This window comes from Xyrauchen texanus, chromosome 30 (assembly GCF_025860055.1).
Source record: "Xyrauchen texanus isolate HMW12.3.18 chromosome 30, RBS_HiC_50CHRs, whole genome shotgun sequence".
NCBI classification, from domain to species: Eukaryota; Metazoa; Chordata; class Actinopteri; order Cypriniformes; family Catostomidae; genus Xyrauchen; species Xyrauchen texanus.
Window position 1 is genome coordinate 6,551,984 of NC_068305.1, and position 19,937 is coordinate 6,571,920.

Sequence of the window (19,937 nt, forward strand, 5' to 3'; positions counted from 1 at the left end):
CTACACATCTGACACAACAGTTTTAATTTGTGTTTCACCTTTGTGGTTTCAATAAACCATAATTGTCACATACTCAACTGTGTATCTTGAATTATTTGATTTTATTATTAATATATTAATAAAAAATCTAAGTAACAAAGACAAACACGCCGCCACTGCTGCACAAAAAAACATGCTCTGAAGTGAGGCGTGAGAGATCAAGGACATTTTATTTTACAAACACATCTTGCTTTGATTCCTCTGTCCTCATTTCCTTCCATCATTTCCTCGTTTCTTAATAGAGTGGTGTTAGAAAGCAAGGAAAGGAAGCAAGGAAAGGAAACGAGGACACACACTTTCAGAAATGAGAAGCACCCCCATAAGATGGAGGGAGGTTAGCGAACAAAGCCAATGTGGAATTTATGAAGATGCGGTTGCCACTACCTGAATTTTGAGGGAGTTACTTCGTCTGTAGAATTGGGTTGTTGTCACCAGCCTGTCGGGCACCAACAATCAGGCTACGGTCGAAATAACTGAGATCATATATTTTCCCCATTCTGATGGTCGATGTGAACATAAACAGAAGCTCCTGACCCGTTTCTGAATAATTTTATGCACTGCAGCCACACGATTGGCTGATTAGATAATCGCATTGATGATTGTTGGTGCCAGATGGGTTGGTTTGAATATTTCTGTAACTGCTGATCTCCTGGGATTTTCACAGTCTCTAGAATTTACTCAGAATGTTGCCAAAAACAAAAAAACAGTTCTGTGTGGACAGAAATGTCTTGTTGCTGAGAGAGGTCGACAGAGAATGGCCAGACTGGTTTGAACTGACAAAGTCCTTGGAGCCTGCATCGCTTATGCCAGGATCCCCTACTGGTTTTATAGATTATTAGAAAGAGTCAGATATGTTCTTTTCAATATTGCTTTGATTTTTTCCAATTACTTTATACATAATTGTAAATGTAACAAGATAGGAAATAGGAAAGCTGTGAAAACTATTAAAATGTTCAAAAGGTAGAGTCTCTCCCCTGACATATAACATATTGTTACGTTGTATTTTTTTATGATTATTATTATTATTATTTATAATTATAAAAGTTGTTGTCCCTTTAAATTCAGTATGTCTTTTGCAAAAAAAAATTATATCTTACTGGTACGTTAAAAAAACAAAAGACGTATGTCAGGCTGCGTCAGTAAGGCATGCGTTATGACGTCACTTCCCGTTGCAATTGGCAGTTGGCGTTGCAGGAGCGCCATGTTGATGCAAACAAAAGAAACAACATCATTGCTTTCATAACAGTTCATTACAGAATGAAAATGATGGCGGAATATAACATGCTGCCCAGCTTTCCATAAACCGGAGCTCTTCATAATGCCGTTGTAAGTATTTCGCCGGAGTTCAAACACGAATACGATGAGAGTAAACGCGTTGTCTGGGGCCTAATGTCACGAAACAGACCCAAACTCGACGCGTTCTTAGAAGCACTTTCTGGTGCGCTCTATTTTCTGAACTAGTTTACTCATTTCCCCCCACATTTGACAGCAAAATATTCTGTATGCAGTTCGTAATGCCATAAAAATAACAACAGGCCAACCGATGTAGAGATTCAGTTTATAGTAAATACGCCGGCTTGTATGCACAGAAATAGTTAAATCTGTTTTGCATTCATAGATTTGTTCAACTTTCTGCAGACATGTAGATCAGTAGTTTACATCGTGTTGATATCGGTCTTTGACCTCGTGTTAACGCTTATACTCTATAAGGGGGCGTTCACATACGCATTCTTGCGTTCCTAAAGCAAACAATAAAGACTTCCATCAGATGTATGTGTAAATGTAAATCAATTATTAATAATGGCACAGATGGAGCGCAAGAACGTGAATACCACTTAAGACAGCTGTACAACAAGTCTTCTACTTGTGCTCCTATTAAGCGGCTATATTTGCCCCGTAACTGATTTTCAGGGTCAGTTGTTTGCATATTTCCTCTAACATATAACACGCAACGTGTCGTCCACTTATGCCAACACTTTAGTTTAATCAGTTAATTAAAATGGTCACTGCAGTGTCTAAACTCAGTTTGATAAAAAATTACATAAAAACAGAATATTATGAAACATATCAATCGTTAGATATAAAAAAACCCCAAAGGAATTCAGTACTGGTGGCGTATTTGTCCCCACATTCTAATCTAAATATCTCAGTTTTGTAATTTTTCAGTGGCTTTTTAAAAATATTTTTTTTTAGTGCACAGCCCTGGTTCATTTTTTTTTTTACCACGATAGTCTTCTAAATATACTTCTGAGAGTGTAAGATGGTGCGCAATTACGTTATCGTAATTACATGATGACAACTTGGATTTCCTACTGATAGGTTCACATCCTCAGTAAAATAAGTAATCAATACACCAATTAATCTATATGTCTATAATCTCTAAAGTCACTATCATTCTGGTTGTTTATTAAGATGTTACAAAAGTCAAGTAGGAGAAAGTTTTGATTTCCAATGAGTGTTTATGAGTTTGACAATGATATGAACAATACTTGGAAAATTGTAATAATGAAAATTCTTTTGGTTTCGAAGTGGTACACGTGAGAGGTGAATAAATAATAACAAAGACATAACTGATTCTATCATCTATCACTTCCAGCATATGTCATTATGCAAAGACAACTTTTGTCCCTCCTGAAATGTTTTTATGTAAAATGTATAAATAAAGAAAAAGTATGCCAAAATCCCAACCGCAATGTCTATTATGTTTTTCGAAAAGTCACAATATAATTTTCTTTTACCCTGTTTAGAACCTGACATTTTATCCTTGAGACTAGGGCTGCACAATTAATCAAATATATAATCAAAATTAGTTACAGCTGCCACAATTAACTGATTGTAAAAAGTTTCAATCAGAGCAGCTCATGTAGGTCTACTCATGTTGCATCAATTTTTGCAGTGGTTGAGCATATCAAGTCCCTTGCATGCTTCTGTGTACTGTATATTTATTTAAATAAATTAAAGGCCGATTTGAAGTTGAATTCATTAACTGATAAAACGGCAATAATGTAGGCCTAATTCTGAATTTTTTTTTGATGTGTTGGTGACATAATAGGTATGCAGTTAATCAACAAAAGTAAGCATTTTAATGTACATAGTATTAATCTAAATTAATATTAATTACAATATCAAGGGAAGAAACATAAATTATAAATTTTTGTCATCGTGCAGCTCTACTTGAGAAAGTGTCGATTTTTATCTGTTGGCTTTTGCTCTCTTCGCATTAATGTTTTCAGTGAATCAGTTGGTTCAGTCACTGGTGATCTTATGTTCGAAATGTTTACCGATGTCACACAAAAAGACAAACATGTTTCCGTATGGTCTGATTTTTTTTTTTTCTCTCAACAGTCCAATCACCACTCAGGTTCAAACAGCTCAGCAGACCCCAAAGCACTATGGGATCACATCTCCCATCAGCTTGGCGCCGCCGAAAGAGGCCGATCTGGTGCACACGCGCAAGCTGACGGAGACGCTCCGACCCTTTGGAGTTTTTGAGGAGGAGCTGGAGCTTCAGCGGAGGTAAACGAGTCCCACTTCACTGAATTACATGTGTATGGGTCACATCAGTTTGTCCGATTGTGTCTGAGGCCGTTAGTGATAGGCTTGATTAATTTGATATGAAAGTACGTTGTCTAACATTGTTTATTTTGCCCTCAGAATCCTTGTGCTTGGAAAGTTAAATACATTGGTTAAAGTGTGGATCCGTGATGTCAGTGAAGCTAAGGTATTTTTATGTCCCTTAATTTACTATGCATACATAAACGCATATCATTAACCACTCATAGATACTGACTCTTGACTGTATTTACAGAATATTCCAGCTTCAGTGATTGATAGTGTTGGTGGAAAAATCTTCACGTTTGGATCCTACAGGCTTGGAGTTCATACAAAGGGTAAGTGATACATAGCCTTAACTGTGCATCTGTAATATTGCTTCCGCTAACCTAAAGACATCTCCTTGTATAGGTGCTGATATTGATGCTCTCTGCGTGTCCCCCCGTCATGTGGAGAGAACAGACTTCTTTTCCTCCTTTTATGAGAAGTTAAAGGAGCAGGAGGAAGTAAAAGACCTGCGGGTATGGTGACTCCTGTAAATGCTGTGTACATATACACCGTTCACACACATTCTATGCAGCTTTCCAATTGATTTTTACTCTTGCCTTCTAGGCAGTGGAGGAAGCATTTGTTCCAGTGATTAAGCTGTCCTTTGATGGCATTGAGGTATTTTTACAAACCCTACTCTATACTGTATATATAGTTTCTTCATCTTCGGGCAATTTCTTGTACCAGGGGTTGATTTTTATTAAACTCACCGATTTTAGCTCTTTTCTATTTGTTACAGGAAGGCCACATTAAAACTGACATGGAAACTTTTTACCAGGCCTTTATCATTTATTTTTTGGTACTTTTCAAATACCTTTGTGTGTATGTTTTGGCCTTGTCCCAAACCCAGACTTTAAATATTAAACTATAAAAATACTAATGATTACATATTTAAAACTATGATAATCTAAACAGACTGAAATAAACACATTTTATAAAAAAAAAAAAACGATTTCAATATTGTGTGAGTAATTTCTATTACCGGTAATTTTCCACAAATTATGACACAGTTGTGGCGGCATTTCCACCACAGCAAACAATTTTTAATCTAATCTAATCTGTTTTTTTGTAAATTTGTTTACTTGTTAAATAAGTTGATTAAGTGCCAGTGAAGAGCATGCTTGATTGAATATTAGACAAGTGACTTTTAAAGAAAACTAAGAAAAAGCAATTGAAAAATAACCTGAGAGCAGAGTATTTGTATTGGGCATAATTTCCAATCAAGCTATACTTTTGTGTAAAAATTAAAAAATATTATTTAATTGTGTGTATTTATGATACATAAAATGTTAGCTATGAAATTAGCCTTAGCAAGGCAATGGACTCGTTAATGTCAAAACCTTAATGTAATTTCCATCACAGAATTCTATTGAACACTATACAACATTTTAGATGTGCTGGAAATGGCACTGTGGTGGGAATTTTCATGACTTTTAGAAAAATATGACAAATTTCCTGTGGTGCGTGCCTATACACTGTTGGACATTGTTAATAGAAAATTTTTTAAATGAGACTTCACTTTCTTGATCTCTGCAGTGCTAAAAGTACCTGAAGTTGAAGAAACACTCATATGTGTCACAGGGTTCCCACGCATCCTGGAAATTTTGCAATTCAGTTTTCCAGTCATTGAAAAGTCATGAAAAATACCTTGATGTCCTCCTGGAAAATATGTATTTTCTCCTGGAAAATAGAATTGTTTGACTGTTGCTAACAAGGTTGTGTCTGCTTGTACTGCGTTTTCCACATGTAATATGTGGAAAACATGGACCAAATCAGCTCTTTAAAATGACATTAGATATAAAATGCAGAATGTCATGGAATATGACATATTTGGACAAAAATAAATGTTTGAATACACAATTAATACAATATTAATTGTGAAATGTCCTAGTGTGATAATTAAACTGCAAATGTGATTTAATTGAATAAATATAATCTGCAAGTGAAACGCGCTTTAAATTGAATGAGTGAAGCTGGCCACTCATACACCGAAAACATCACTCATGATCATCACATGTGCTCTTGTGTGTGTTTGTGAGATGTCATAGAGCAGAGCGCACTGAAGTGTGCAGCACATACACACTATGTACAGCTCTGGAAAAAATTAAGAGACCACTCAAAAATTATCAGTTTCTCTGGATTTACTATTTATAGGTGTGTTTGAGTAAAATTAAAAAAATTTACATACACAATACTAATATTTTAACTTTGGAAGAGTTCCTAAATCAATATTTGTTGGATTTGTATTTTGTATGCTCTCTAGCAGTCTTTCACACTGCTGTTGGGTGAAATTATGCCACTCCTGGTGCAAAAATTCAAGCACCTCTGCTTTGTTTGATGGCTTGTGGCCATCCATCTTCCTCTTGATCACATTCTTGAGGTTTTCAGTGGGGTTCAGGTCTGGAGATTGGGCTGGCCATGACAGGGTCTTGATCTGGTGGTTTTCCATCCACACTTTGATTGACTTGGCTGTATGGAATGGAGGATTATCCTGCTGGAAAAAAACAATCCTCAGAGTTGGGGAACATTGTCAAAGCAGAAGGAAAAAGTTTTCTTCCATTATAACCTTGTATGTGGCTTGATTCATGCGTCCTACACAAAGATGAATCTGCCTGATTCCAGCCTTGCTGAAGCACCCCCAGATCATCACCGATCCTCCACCTGGTCTTCTAATGGTTAGACGGAGTCCTGGAGAGGCCTTCAAGCCATAGTGTCTCGCCCCCACTTTGAAATTTGGTGGAGGATCGTGATGAAGTCACCCAACAGCAATGTGAAAGACTGCTAGAGAGCATACCAAGGCATGAAAGCTGTGATTGAAAATCAGGGTTATTCCACCAAATATTGATTTCTGAACTCTTCCTAAGTTAAAATATTAGTATTGTGTTGTTTAAAAATGAATATGAACTCTGAAAACACTGCATATTTTTTGTTATTTTGACCAGCTGTCATTTTCTGCAACTAAATGACACAATTGTTTTTGGAATTTGGGAGAAATGTTGTCAGTACATAGAATAAAACAAAAATGTAAATTTTACTCAAACACACCTATAAATAGTAAATCCAGAGAAACTGATAATTTTGGAGCGGTCTCTTAATTTTTTCCAGAGTGGTATTTATTTAATTAAATCACAGGTTTATGGGAATCAATCACACTGGGCCATGTAGCAAACTGCTTATCTGGATAGATACACCAAAAACATGTTTGTTTTTTTTGCATAAATATTGCACTTGCTGGGCTCAAGGTGTCCTGGAAAATTCTGAAAAGAGTGGGAACCCTGATGACAGGAAATTCTTTTCCACCTTTGGGCCGAATGGTTTTGAGCACAGCGAGGAACGGTTACAGTGACAATTCCACTTGAGCATGGTTTGGTACAGTACGATAACCAACCGTTCCTGGCCTGGATTTCTCAACACAGTAAGCTAACTGCTGGTGGAACTCCTGTAGTGAAGTAGTGACTTTTGATTGGTCACAAGTCAGTTGCCAAGGTAACTCAGTTTACATAAGTAGCTGGCCAAGTTTGCTAATAGTTAATAAAACCAGTGTACGTCAATGAATCATGATAATGTGATGATTTTCTAGTGCAGTACATTATTTTTCTACATGCCTTTTGTGCCAGCGAGGTAGATTACGTGAGCTAGCGCATTAAATAAATGAAAATATTACTTGTATAATATTTCTGTCAATAAAAGTCCTTAGCAGTGCTGAAAACTGGTATGCGATCATCCTCTATTGTGCACTTGGGCTAACGTTTACCTAGAGTATCAGGCTGTTGGCAGCTCTTACATAACCTTAGTTACAACTAACACATTTATTTACAGTGTAATCTTGATTCACAGCACCACAGTGGAAAATGAAACCATAACCATGCCAACTGGCACAATTCTGCAACAATAACCGGTCAACCCCATGATGCAAAAGTGGCAATTGACAGTGTAACAATAGTTCACCCAAAAGGGAATATTCTCTTGTTATTTACCCTCAAGTCATTTTGAACCCTTGTGACTGTATTTCTTCCATGGAACACAAAAAGTGATGTTTTTTAGAGTATTCACGCTACTCTTTTACATGAACCATATTCTGACCCAATAGGACAAAAACACCTTAAAAGGAGTCTATTCAATTCAGGCATCATATTCTGTGTTCTCAAGCCATAATTTTTTTTTTAATGAGACACGTAAGAACCAATGCCATTTGGCATCATTTGTCAAACCTGGAACAAATACGTCTTGATGTGCCATGTTTGAATGTACTGCTCATCTACAAGTGTGGAGGTGAAGCATTTCAATGAATAGCGTTTTAATTTCAGTCTGTTTCTCAAAATCAGTTTTGTAGCTTGACAGTCCATGTGGTCACCATATGTTTTTATTGAATTGAAAAGAGCATTGTGAACAGTCTTCAAAATGGATTCTGTAATAATTAAAAGAAAGTAATATGGGTTTGAAATAACATAATGGTGAGTATATGATGACAATATAAATTTTTTGGTGAACTATTCCTTGAAATACATTTTTTAAATGCTTGTTAAATATTAAAGCAACATGAGGTACTTAAGAAGTGCAAACTATTTGGATTCAGGAATGGAGTACCTGATAATATAATTTTTTTTTGTGATACGTAACAGATTGACATACTGTTTGCCCGTCTGGCGCTACAAACCATTCCAGAGAACCTGGATTTGCGAGATGATGGATTACTGAGGAACCTTGACATTCGCTGCATCCGAAGTTTGAACGGTGATATAATTAATTGCTGTTCATTTGCTCTTGTTTGCATGGGAATTAGTCTTTCTATGGTAATCATGTATATGCATGCACTTAACTATTGAACTGTTAAAAATTCCTTTACTGTTCGTAATGTTTGCATATGTATCGATTAGGTTGCAGAGTGACTGATGAGATTCTTCACCTGGTGCCCAACATAGAGAATTTCAGATTGACTCTCAGGGCAATCAAACTGTGGGCCAAACGTGAGTAGGCACCTGTCTGTCAGCATTTGATTGTGTTATTTTTGTGGCAACATGCCTCAGCTGGTCTGGCAGTGTGAAAACAAGCCCAACCATGACCTTAAATGACCTGCTGTTTGTGGGGCGTTAGTGTGGTGATGAGCAGCATTGTGTATTGGCAGAATTGTTTGGCTTGCATTTGCTGCCTAGCCATCAGTGCACACTTGCTTGTGCTTTGTTAAAAAGAGAAGAACGATTCTTGATCAGCAACCTGGACTTTAGAAATGCATCAATGGTCCACAGTCTGTGTACACAGGAGATTTGATGTGACCATAAATGCAACCAGTTGAACAGCCTCGTTTTCATTTGTATAGTTATAGTTTTTTTTTTTTTTCCGTTTGTGATTTTAATAATTATGTGTTAATGTCTATTTTTTGAAAATTCAGTGAATTTAACAAATTGCAAATTAACGGTACTTCTTATTTAATTATTGGCCATTTTATTTTGAACTCAATCGATTTAAAGTTTAAGATTTAATAGTAAATCAGTAACTCTGGCATCTGTGCAAAAACTGCTTCATATTATGTAACGCTTTAGTGAAAAACAAAAGGTAAACTAACAGTTCTGACGCTAAATCCTGATTTGATGAGTTAGGTTTGAAGCCGTTGTAAAATAGACAATATATTCTCCCCTTTGACCGCATATCTGTTGAACACTATATCCCTATATTATTAAATTTAAGTTAATATTACATTAATTAGTAATCATAGTAATAATTAGTGCAACATTGCTTGGCAGCCCTTAACAACGCATTCTCTTCACATTACACCCCCTTAATGATATATTCTTCCTCGTTGTTACTTGTTTGGGACACGCCACACTTTGTATTTTCTATTTATAGCTGTCGTGCGCATATATACCTGTGGTATAAGCAGTAGTGCAAAATCTCTACTGGTTGACACTTTTTTGCATCATACTGCCCAGCCCTAAGACCTAGATTTGGTTTTCCACAGTCCACCTGCGTTTATATTTTTTTCATTTAGACACCTGGTGTTATTTGAAACTCTTACAGGTCATAATATCTACTCGAACATCCTGGGATTTTTGGGGGGCGTGTCTTGGGCCATGCTGGTGGCAAGAACTTGCCAACTCTACCCCAACGCTGTGGCCTCCACCTTGGTCCATAAGTTCTTCTTGGTTTTTTCAAAGTGGTGAGTTCATCAGACTGACATTTGTGTTGTTTATCAATGAGAGAACATGTAATGGAAAGTCAAATTCAAGCTTTGGTCTTTAGTTGTATTTAAAGCTGAAGTGTGTAACTTTTTCTGTGGTACAACACTTTCTCGTATTCCAGCTTAATAGGTAGAGGACATTAAAAGTAAGCCATTTGTAGGTACATTTTCTCAAACTGTAAACGCTTGTTTTTTTAGCTGCCTGTCCAGTCCAACACAACATTATTTGCTTAACCAATGACATTAGTTGTTTGTTTGATCAACAGCAGACAGATGGCTTATTCAGAAAGCTGTTTGAAAATAATGTTTAATTTTGCATTCCGTTCAGTGGCGCAGAAGTTAGAAACTTCAGTTTTAAAGTGCTGTTCAACTGAAATTCATTCTTGTTTCTTTGTTCCTGTGTTGTGTTTACAGGGAATGGCCAAACCCAGTCCTTCTGAAGCAGCCTGAAGACTGCAATCTCAACCTCCCAGTCTGGGATCCTAGGGTACTGACCTTTTTTTTTCACCTCTCTTTTGTTGTTGTAAATCATACACTGTAGGGCAGGGTCATACAGCTAAGAAAGTCCCAATAAGTTTAACCATTTTGAGGATGTTTGATATATTGATTGATATTTCGATCTGTTTATGCACTTGCTCTGATTTTTTTAATCAGAAGAATCATCACTCAAAACAAAAAGGTAGATTTGAAATGTTTAAATATGGTAAATAAAATCAAGGCATGTTTTCCCACACTTGCTGATAAAATATATATATATATATATATATATATATATATATATATATATATATATATATAGTATATATATGGATATTTAATCATTTTCAGTTATTTGCACCAATTTTTAAAAACATATATATATATATATATATATATATATATATATAAAATGGTCATTAGCAACAATATAAACCTAACATATTTTTTTACTAAAAACATTTTAATACATGTAAAATGGAATCCAGGAACTCCTGTAAAGTATATACATTTGTGAGAGATGATGCAAAAGTTAGTGTTCTAACTTTTCAAGAAGTGTTCTTGTGCACGGACAGTTCAAAAGAACTGATTTGCAGAAACGATTTATACATCCAAACTTAAGTCTTTATGAAACTTAATGGCCAAACAAAAATTCACAGTGTAGACCTGCCTTAAATCACATGGGCAATTATACTCACTTCATACATTTTTTCTAATCTGATTGCTATCCGAAGACCTATCATGAAGAGCTATCAAGGAGCCCCCGTTAACACCTGGCATTAAAAGATTAGTTCACCCCAAAATGAAAATTCTCTCATCATTTACTCACCCTTAAGCCATCCCAGATATGTATGACCTTCTTTCTTCTGTGGCTCTCAAAGATTTTTAAAACAATATCTCAACTCTGTAGGCCATACAATGCAAGTGAATGTGAATGTTAAAACTTTGAAGATCCAAAATCCACATTAGGTCAACATAAAAGAACACCAGAACACACTGGTGTTTAAATCCATATCTTCTGAAGCGATATGATAGGTGTGAGTGAGAAACAGATACATATTTATGTCCTTTTTCCTTCACTTCTGTTTTTGGTGATTCACAGTCTTCATGCATATCACAACCTACTGGGCATGGAAGAGAATTTTCAACCAAAAATTATTTAAATATTGATCTTTTTCTTACCCACACCTATCATATTGTGTCTGAACACATGGATTTAAGCACTTGAGTCAAATTGATTACTTTTGTACTCCCTTTATGTGTATTTTGGAGCTTAAAAATGTTGGCACCAATTCACTGGCATATTGTATGGACCTACAGAGCTGAGATATTCTTCTAAAAATAATTTTGTCTCATGTTCTGCAGAAGAATGTCATACACATCTGGGATGTGTATGTTAAATCATGATATAATTTTCATTTTTGGGTGAACTATCCCTTTAAGATGTGTGTCGGGTGTTCTGATCACATGTAGTCAGCACTAAATAAAGGTCTAAATGGGGTCTAAAACGGTTTGTGATCGGATCACAAAAAACATTTAAGAAGGTTGTCAAAAAACGCATGTGATCACATTTGAGGCGTAAACGCAAACCCATCCTTAATGTGTCCCAGACAGCAGTGAAGCACCACCCCTCACCTGTCAATCAACTGCTGCTTTAAAATAAGCGACTTTAAAAGGAATGAACTATCCGATTGGAAAATAAAAAAAAAGCAGATACTCACATACAGGTGAAACTCGAAAAATTAGAATATCGTGCAAAAGTTCATTAATTTCAGTAATTCAACTTAAAAGGTGAAACTAATATATTATATAGACTCATTACAAGCAAAGTAAGATATTTCAAGCCTTTATTTGATATAATTTTGATGATTATGGCTTACAGCTTATGAAAACCCCAAATTCAGAATCTCAGAAAATTAGAATATTGTGAAAAGGTTCAGTATTGTAGGCTCAAAATGTCACACTCTAATCAGCTAATTAATCCAAAACACCCACAAAGGGTTCCTGAGCCTTTAAATGGTCTCTCAGTCTGGTTCAGTTGAATTCACAATCATGGGGAAGACTGCTGACCTGACAGTTGTGCAGAAAACCATCATTGACACCCTCCACAAGGAGGGAAAGCCTCAAAAGGTAATTGCAAAAGAAGTTGGATGTTCTCAAAGTGCTGTATCAAAGCACATTAATAGAAAGTTAAGTGGAAGGGAAAAGTGTGGAAGAAAAAGGTGCACAAGCAGCAGGGATGACCGTAGCCTGGAGAGGATTGTCAGGAAAAGGCCATTCAAATGTGTGGGGGAGCTTCACAAGGAGTGGACTGAGGCTTCAAATGTCGTATTCCTCTTGTCAAGCCGCTCCTGAACAACAAACAACGTCAGAAGTGTCTTACCTGGGCTAAAGAAAAAAGAACTGGTCTGTTGCTCAGTGGTCCAAAGTCCTCTTTTCTGATGAGAGCAAATTTTGCATCTCATTTGAAAACCAAGGTCCCAGAGTCTGGAGGAAGAATGGAGAGGCACACAATCCAAGATGCTTGAAGTCCAGTGTGAAGTTTCTACAGTCTGTGTTGGTTTGGGGAGCCATGTCATCGGCTGGTGTTGGTCCACTGTGCTTTATTAAGTCCAGAGTCAACGCAGCCGTCTACCGGGACATTTTAGAGCACTTCATGCTTCCTTCAGCAGACAAGCTTTATGGAGATGCTGACTACATTTTCCAGCAGGACTTGGCACCTGCCCACACTGCCAAAAGTACCAAAACCTGGTTCAATGACCATGGTATTACTGTGCTTGATTGGCCAGCAAACTCGCCTGACCTGAACCCCATAGAGAATCTATGGGGCATTGCCAAGAGAAAGATGAGAGACATGAGACCAAACAATGCAGAAGAGCTGAAGTCCGCTATTGAAGCATCTTGGTCTTCCATAACACCTCAGCAGTGCCACAAGCTGATAGCATCCATGCCACGCCGCATTGAGGCAGTAATTAATGCAAAAGGGGCCCAAACCAAGTACTGAGTACATATGCATGATTATACTTTTCAGAGGGCTGACATTTCTGTATTTAAAATCCTTTTTTTTTTTTGATTTCATGTAATATTCTAATTTTCTGAGTTATTCTAATTTGGGGTTTTCATAAGCTGTAAGCCATAATCATCAAAATTATATCAAATAAAGGCTTGAAATATCTTACTTTGCTTGTAATGAGTCTATATAATATATTAGTTTCACCTTTTAAGTTGAATTACTGAAATTAATGAACTTTTGCATGATATTCAAATTTTTCGAATTTCACCTGTACTGTAAGTATGAGAATTTCATGGGTCTTCTTCAGAGTGTCTGAGATAAACATGCAGAGACACAGATGATAAGCACACATAAAAACTCAGGTACTCCACTAAAATAAGGGATAATTCTGCTTGAAATGTTGCAGTTGTTCTTCGATTAAATTACAACTGCATCTGGGAGGAACAACGTGACATAAAACATAAAGGAATGAGATTAGTTTAATAATGCAATTTACAGCAAGAGTATGTTTATTTAAAAATAAGATTGGTCTATTTCATGCTATGAGAATATCTGTCTTAAAAAAAGACCGAAAAGAAAAAGAGGCAGAGCCAAAACAATGTCTTCTGGGACTCTCTGCCTAACCTATTTTATACTCACCCAAAGGAAAAGATAAACTCAATGGCTTTGGCACAGCATTAAGGCACTGTTGAGTAAACTTAACATTACCTTTTAAGTAACTTGAACTTAACGTTTTCTTTGTCAAAGGGTACTACAAACATAACAGGATGTTTCACAACAAGGGTTCTGATTTCTTGGCAGGTCTGAAGAGAGAGATAGGGAAGCAATCTCTTTTAAACATCTTGTAAAATGTATCTAGCGCCACCTGCTTGTTGCAATTAGTGAATAACAGCAACAGATCTCCAGAGGGAGTGGCAGATCCACTTGCAGCTCAGTCAGAACCCAGGGTTCAGAGGAAAGGCAGAACTCAAAGAGTGAAACACCCTCACTCTTAAAAACAAACATCATGTTTGTTACGAGAGGAAGGATGAATCCACAGATTTTTAATCCTAAAATTCTGTATGAATAAGTCAAAATCGTTGCAAATTTACTTTGATGAAACACTAAGGGGTTATCTATGTAGACCAGCACAGGCTCTAATGATGATCCAAGGTAAACATCGAAATGCTGTAATGCTAACAGTAAGGCCAAGCTTTCCTTCTTAATAGTGGAATGGTTCAATTGAACTATTAAAATAAAACACTGGATGTTCTATGTCAGACACATCTTTCATAAGAACTGCCCCTGCACCAACACTACTTGCGTCAACCTCTAGTTTAAAGAGTAAACTGAAGTTGCGGCAGCCAACACAGGAGAGCATCTTAATAAAGCTTTCAGACTGTTACATTATTGCTGACAACCATTCAGCGACAAAAACTCAGAGATCAGAGTTCCTGCCTAGTTTTAGGTTGAAAATTCAGAAATAGCATTTATTTTTAGCATCATAGAAAGTTGTCTGGAGTGACAAATGCAGAGATCTCAGATGCCTCTGGACTTAAAGGAACTTGCCAATAACCCTTTAAGAGATCCAGCTTAGTAACATACATGGCCTAGCCCACTTTTTCAACACAGTCCTCCATTCAAGGAAAAGGAAATCAGTCTGGTGGAGTAACTGCATTGACCTTTCTATAGTCTATGCATAGTCTAGAGGTACCATCTGATTTTGGGACAAGATGACAAGGGGGACTCCATGGACTACTAGTAGGGACTGTTAATTGATTTTGCAAAATATAGTCTACTTCTATCTGCATTAATGCCTGTTTAGCTTTATTTATTCTGAAGGGATGATGTTTAATGGGAGGTCAATCTCTGATAATAATGTCATGAGCTTTGTTTTGTGATGGAACATCTGAAAATAATGCAGTATGGCCATTAATCATCTCAACTACATCTTGTTTATGTGATTCAGAAATGTGTGAAAATTCTTTAGTATTTCTGAGTTTGGCAGTCTAGCAGATACAATGTGGTCATGATGGCATTCTAAGCCATCATCCACCAGAATGGGAATGAGGAGGTGAGCCCTTAGGTGGACAGTGAGAAGACACTTATATTGCTAAGGCCTCTTTTATAGCTTCAGCAGACTCTGAGGCCCTCTCTCCATGAACAAATAGGGCTTTATAATGTTCACATGATACAAATGCTTCTTACTCTTGCAATCTGGGGTAAAAATGAGGTAATCTGTCCACAATATAAAGGCCAGAAAAACAAGCCTGCAAAGCAGAACCAGGGACAGGTAACAACACCAGAACTTCCCCAGGTTTGAAAATACGTTGCACACATTTCTGGTCATAGAGAGCCTTAATTTTAGACTGAACAGATTGCAATTAAGTTTTTGCCTCAGCACATGCATGATGGCATTCACAGAGAATTAATTGTCCAACAAATTAAAAGTAGAGGATGAACTCTGAGCTAACCATTTCTCATTCAGCATTTTAAGTGGACCATGTACTGTATGCCCAAACACCAATTCAGCTGGATTGATCTCTAAAAACTCTTGGATGGTTTCCCGTACAGCAAACATGACAAGTGGTATACCCTCATCCCAATCATTACTAGTTTCTAAGATGTAAGTTCTCAGCATTGATTTCAGAGTTTAATGAAACCTTTCCAAGGCCCCTTGGGACTTTGGATGGTATGCGCTAGAGACTTGGTGGCAGATGGCAAGTTGTTTCAACACTTGAGAAAATAGTTTGGAAGTGAAATTTGTTCCCTGGTCTGACTGAATTGAAAATAACTTAATCAAAGCCTTCACAATCACATTAGCTTTCATTTCCCGTAGAGATATGGCTTCTGGATAACTAGTTGCAGCACACCCTAAAGTGAGAAGATATTGGTGGCCTGCTTCTGTTATAGATAAGGGACCAACACCGTGAATAATTATTTTCTCAAATGGCTAACCCATGTCTGCTATGGGATGCAAAGGAGCAGGAGGAATTGTTTGATTTGGTTTACCTACCACTTGACACACATGACACATTTTACAATGTTAACGAACATCCGACTTCATTCCCGGCAAGAAGAATATCTAAGAAATCAATTGTTAGTTTTAGTGACCCCCATATGACCAGAGAAACTATGGTCAAGGGTCAAGAGCCAAAACCAGAACATATTCTGTATAGACCTGAGGTACAACTATCTGATGAGCTTCACTGGATTCTGCAATTTCAAAGCTTGGAGGTGTCCACTGACACCAACACATTGTCATTGATATAGTAGCATACAATCATTGAATCCATATCTGTCCACACCAGTAAACAAAGGCACTAGAGAGGGATCTGACCTTTGTGGAACAACCAGTTTCTCTTTGGACAATGGGAGAGAGAATTATTTCCATAAAACCAACTTTTAGGTTGATGATTCCACATTTTCTTTCTCTCTTGATAGCTAAGGACTGACTAGTATCAACATTTGAGGCCTGATCAAGAACAGTCTGAGAGGTCTAGTACATCATCATTCATCTTACAACTCTGAGCTTGGGTTACCACATAGGCAGGAAACATTGATGGAAATTTTTCCATTTCATAATTTACCTTTGAACTGGTGGGACACTCGGTGTCCTTAAGTACACTGTCAGCTTAAATCAATCACACACTTTTGGTGTTGGCTTTTTTTCAGAGTTTGGCAGTTTGCATTCAAATGTCCAGTCTTGTGGCATTAAAAGCACTCTTGCTTTTCACCTGATCTTATTTTCTCACTAGAAATATAATGGGTAAGCTTTGAGGCAGCCAGTGACATTCCCAATATTTTTTCAGAACTGAGGTAACCTGACTTCCCCAATGCGTGCAGGAGAAGGAACAAATTCCTATGTGTGAGAAAAAATGAATCTGCAGAGACTACAGTTTGTGAAACAGTTGCCATTACTGCTCATTTAAGTACACAACATTTTGTTTGGGCAGGCTGATTTTAAAATTGTACAATTAGATTAACTCTTTCAGCTCTTGGAATTTTGTCACCTTAGTAGCAGTACACCACTTTTCAAAGATCATGTTTTTCTCTCTCGCAAACTCCACAAAAGTTTGGTTAACTGACCTTTCTTGATTCCTAAACTTTTCCCTGTAAACTTCTGGCACCAAATGACATGCATGCAAAACAGCAGATTTCACAGTGTTATAATCCAAGTGTTCTTCAAGATTGATTGCAGAAAATACTTCCTGAGCATTACCTGTAACTTTACACTGCAGCAATAATGTCCAGACTTAAGAAGGCAAATGCAAAGAGGTAGCAATTCACTCAAATGCACTGAAGTATGTGTCTACTTCAGTATCCTTAAAGGGTGGAAATAAACAAAAATGCTTGCTAACATCAAATTAAGTGGAGGGTTCTGTGCCAGGCAGTGAAGCACTTATATTACGATATCCTTCAAGGCCTCCACCTCCACCTAAAGAAGCTGTACCTCCTTTTCAAAGTTTAACTTCCTTAATTCAAATTCAGATTTATTTTCAATTCCCTTAATTCAAATTCAGATTTATTTTCAATTCCTGCATCTTAAAGTCCTGCAATTTAGTTCTAACAAGTTATTTTAAGCGAACTGAATATGCAACACTGACTGACTGTTGAGAAGCAGGAGTGCAAACATTAAGCATCAGACTGATTGATTTTACTGTCTGGTTGCTGAGGACCTGCAGGAGAAGATGGTAAACCCTCAGCATCAGACTAGGCATTTCATTCGAAACTGGCTGTTCGTGCCACATACAGTGATGGAAAAAAGTATTTGATCCCCTGCTGATATTGTATGTTTGCCCACTGACAAACAAATTATCAGTCTATAATTTTAATGGTAGGTTAATTTGAACAGTGAGAGACAGAATAACAACAAAACAAATTCAGAAAACGCATGTCAAAAATGTTATAAATTGAATTGCATTTTAATGAGGGAAATAAGTATTCGACCCCTCTGCAAAACATGACTTAGTACTGGCAAAACCCTTGTTGGCAATCACAGAGGTCAGACGTTTCTTGTAGTTGGCCACCAGGTTTACACACATCTCAGGAGGGATTTTGTCCCACTCCTCTTTGCAGATCTTCTCCAAGTCATTAAGGTTTCGAGGCTGATGTTTTGCAACTCGAACCTTCAACTCCCTCCACAGATTTTCTATGGGATTAAGGTCTGGAGACTGGCTAGGCCACTCCAGGACCTTAATGTGCTTCTTCTTGAGCCACACCTTGGGCGTGTGTTTTGGGTCATTGTCATGCTGGAATACCCATTTTCAATGCCCTGGCTGAGGTTCTCACCCAAGATTTGACGGTACATGGCCCCGTCCATCATCCCTTTGATGCGGTGAAGTTGTCCTGTCCCCTTAGCAGAAAAACACCCACAAAGCATAAGGTTTCCACGACCATGTTTGAAGGTGGGGATGGTGTTCTTGGGTTCATAGGCAGCATTCCTCCTCCTCCAAACATGGCGAGTTGAGTTGATGCCAAAGAGCTCGATTTTGGTCTCATCTGACCACAACACATTCACCCAGTTCTCCTCTGAATCATTCAGATGTTCATTGGCAAACTTCAGACGGGCCTGTACATGTGCTTACTTGAGCAGGGGTAGGATTTCAGTCCTTCATGGCGTAGTGTGTTACCAATTGTTTTCTTGGTGACTATGGTCCCAGCTGCTTTGAGATCATTGACATGATCCTCCCTTGTAGTTCTGCGCTGATTCCTCACCATTCTCATGATCATTGCAACTCCACGTGGTGAGATCTTGCATGGAGCCCCAGACTGAGGGAGATTGACAGTTCTTTTGTGTTTCTTCCAATAATCGCACCAACTGTTGTCACCTTCTCACCAAGCTGCTTGGCGATGGTCTTGTAGCCCATTCCAGCCTTGTGTAGATCTACAATCTTGTCCCTGACATCCTTGGACAGCTCTTTGGTCTTGGCCATGGTGGAGAGTTTGGAATCTGATTGATTGATTGCTTCTGTGAACAGGTGACTTTTTTATACAGGTAACAAACTGAGATTAGGAGCACTCCCTTTAAGAGTGTGCTCCTAATCTCAGCTTGTTACCTCTATAAAATATACCTGGGTGCCAGAAATCTCTGATTGAGAGGGGGTTGAATACTTATTTCCCTCATTGAAATGCAATTAAATTAAAAAAAAATTTGACATGCGTTTTTCTGGATTTTTTTGTTGTTGTTCTGTTTTTCACTGTTCAAATTAACCTACTATTAAAATTATAGACTGATCATTTCTTTGTCAGTGGGCAAACGTACAAAATCAGCATGGGATCAAATACTTTTTTCCCTCACTGTATGTAAACTTTACTCCACCCAAACATCGCTACATCATACATAACATAACAGCTTCTACATGTTGGAGAGATCAGTGGAGTGATGCAGATTGCAGACGAAACTGAAACTAAATACTGACAACGAGTGCAGCTGATTCGCATATGAGATATCTTACCTACGACAAGCCCCAAGGAGGAAAAAAAACTGCATGCACAAACACACAGTCAGATGCATTGATATGGCCAATTGTAAATGGAATGTGATTATTCAATCGGATAGCAATGTAAATATACCCCCAGAGATGCATTTATTTTGCCTCAACCTTCACTCTTCAGTTTGAAAATATTGATTTGAGTGGTGATGTCTTATTT

General features: G+C 37.4%; 1 protein-coding gene across 4 annotated transcripts in view; it reads left to right on the forward strand.

The window, feature by feature from the left end:
• The first annotated feature begins 1,213 nt into the window (after positions 1-1,213).
• papola (poly(A) polymerase alpha) overlaps positions 1,214-19,937 on the forward strand; it is a 37,144-nt gene continuing 18,420 nt past the window's right edge. For all 4 annotated transcript variants that reach the window (XM_052098589.1, XM_052098590.1, XM_052098591.1 and 1 more), the window contains exons 1-10: positions 1,214-1,365; positions 3,385-3,555; positions 3,694-3,760; positions 3,848-3,929; positions 4,003-4,112; positions 4,204-4,257; positions 8,262-8,373; positions 8,517-8,606; positions 9,655-9,793; positions 10,229-10,301. In XM_052098589.1, the coding sequence (XP_051954549.1) occupies positions 1,358-1,365; positions 3,385-3,555; positions 3,694-3,760; positions 3,848-3,929; positions 4,003-4,112; positions 4,204-4,257; positions 8,262-8,373; positions 8,517-8,606; positions 9,655-9,793; positions 10,229-10,301 (906 nt within the window). In that variant the 5' untranslated portion in view covers positions 1,214-1,357. The remainder of the gene's footprint in view (positions 1,366-3,384; positions 3,556-3,693; positions 3,761-3,847; positions 3,930-4,002; positions 4,113-4,203; positions 4,258-8,261; positions 8,374-8,516; positions 8,607-9,654; positions 9,794-10,228; positions 10,302-19,937) is intronic.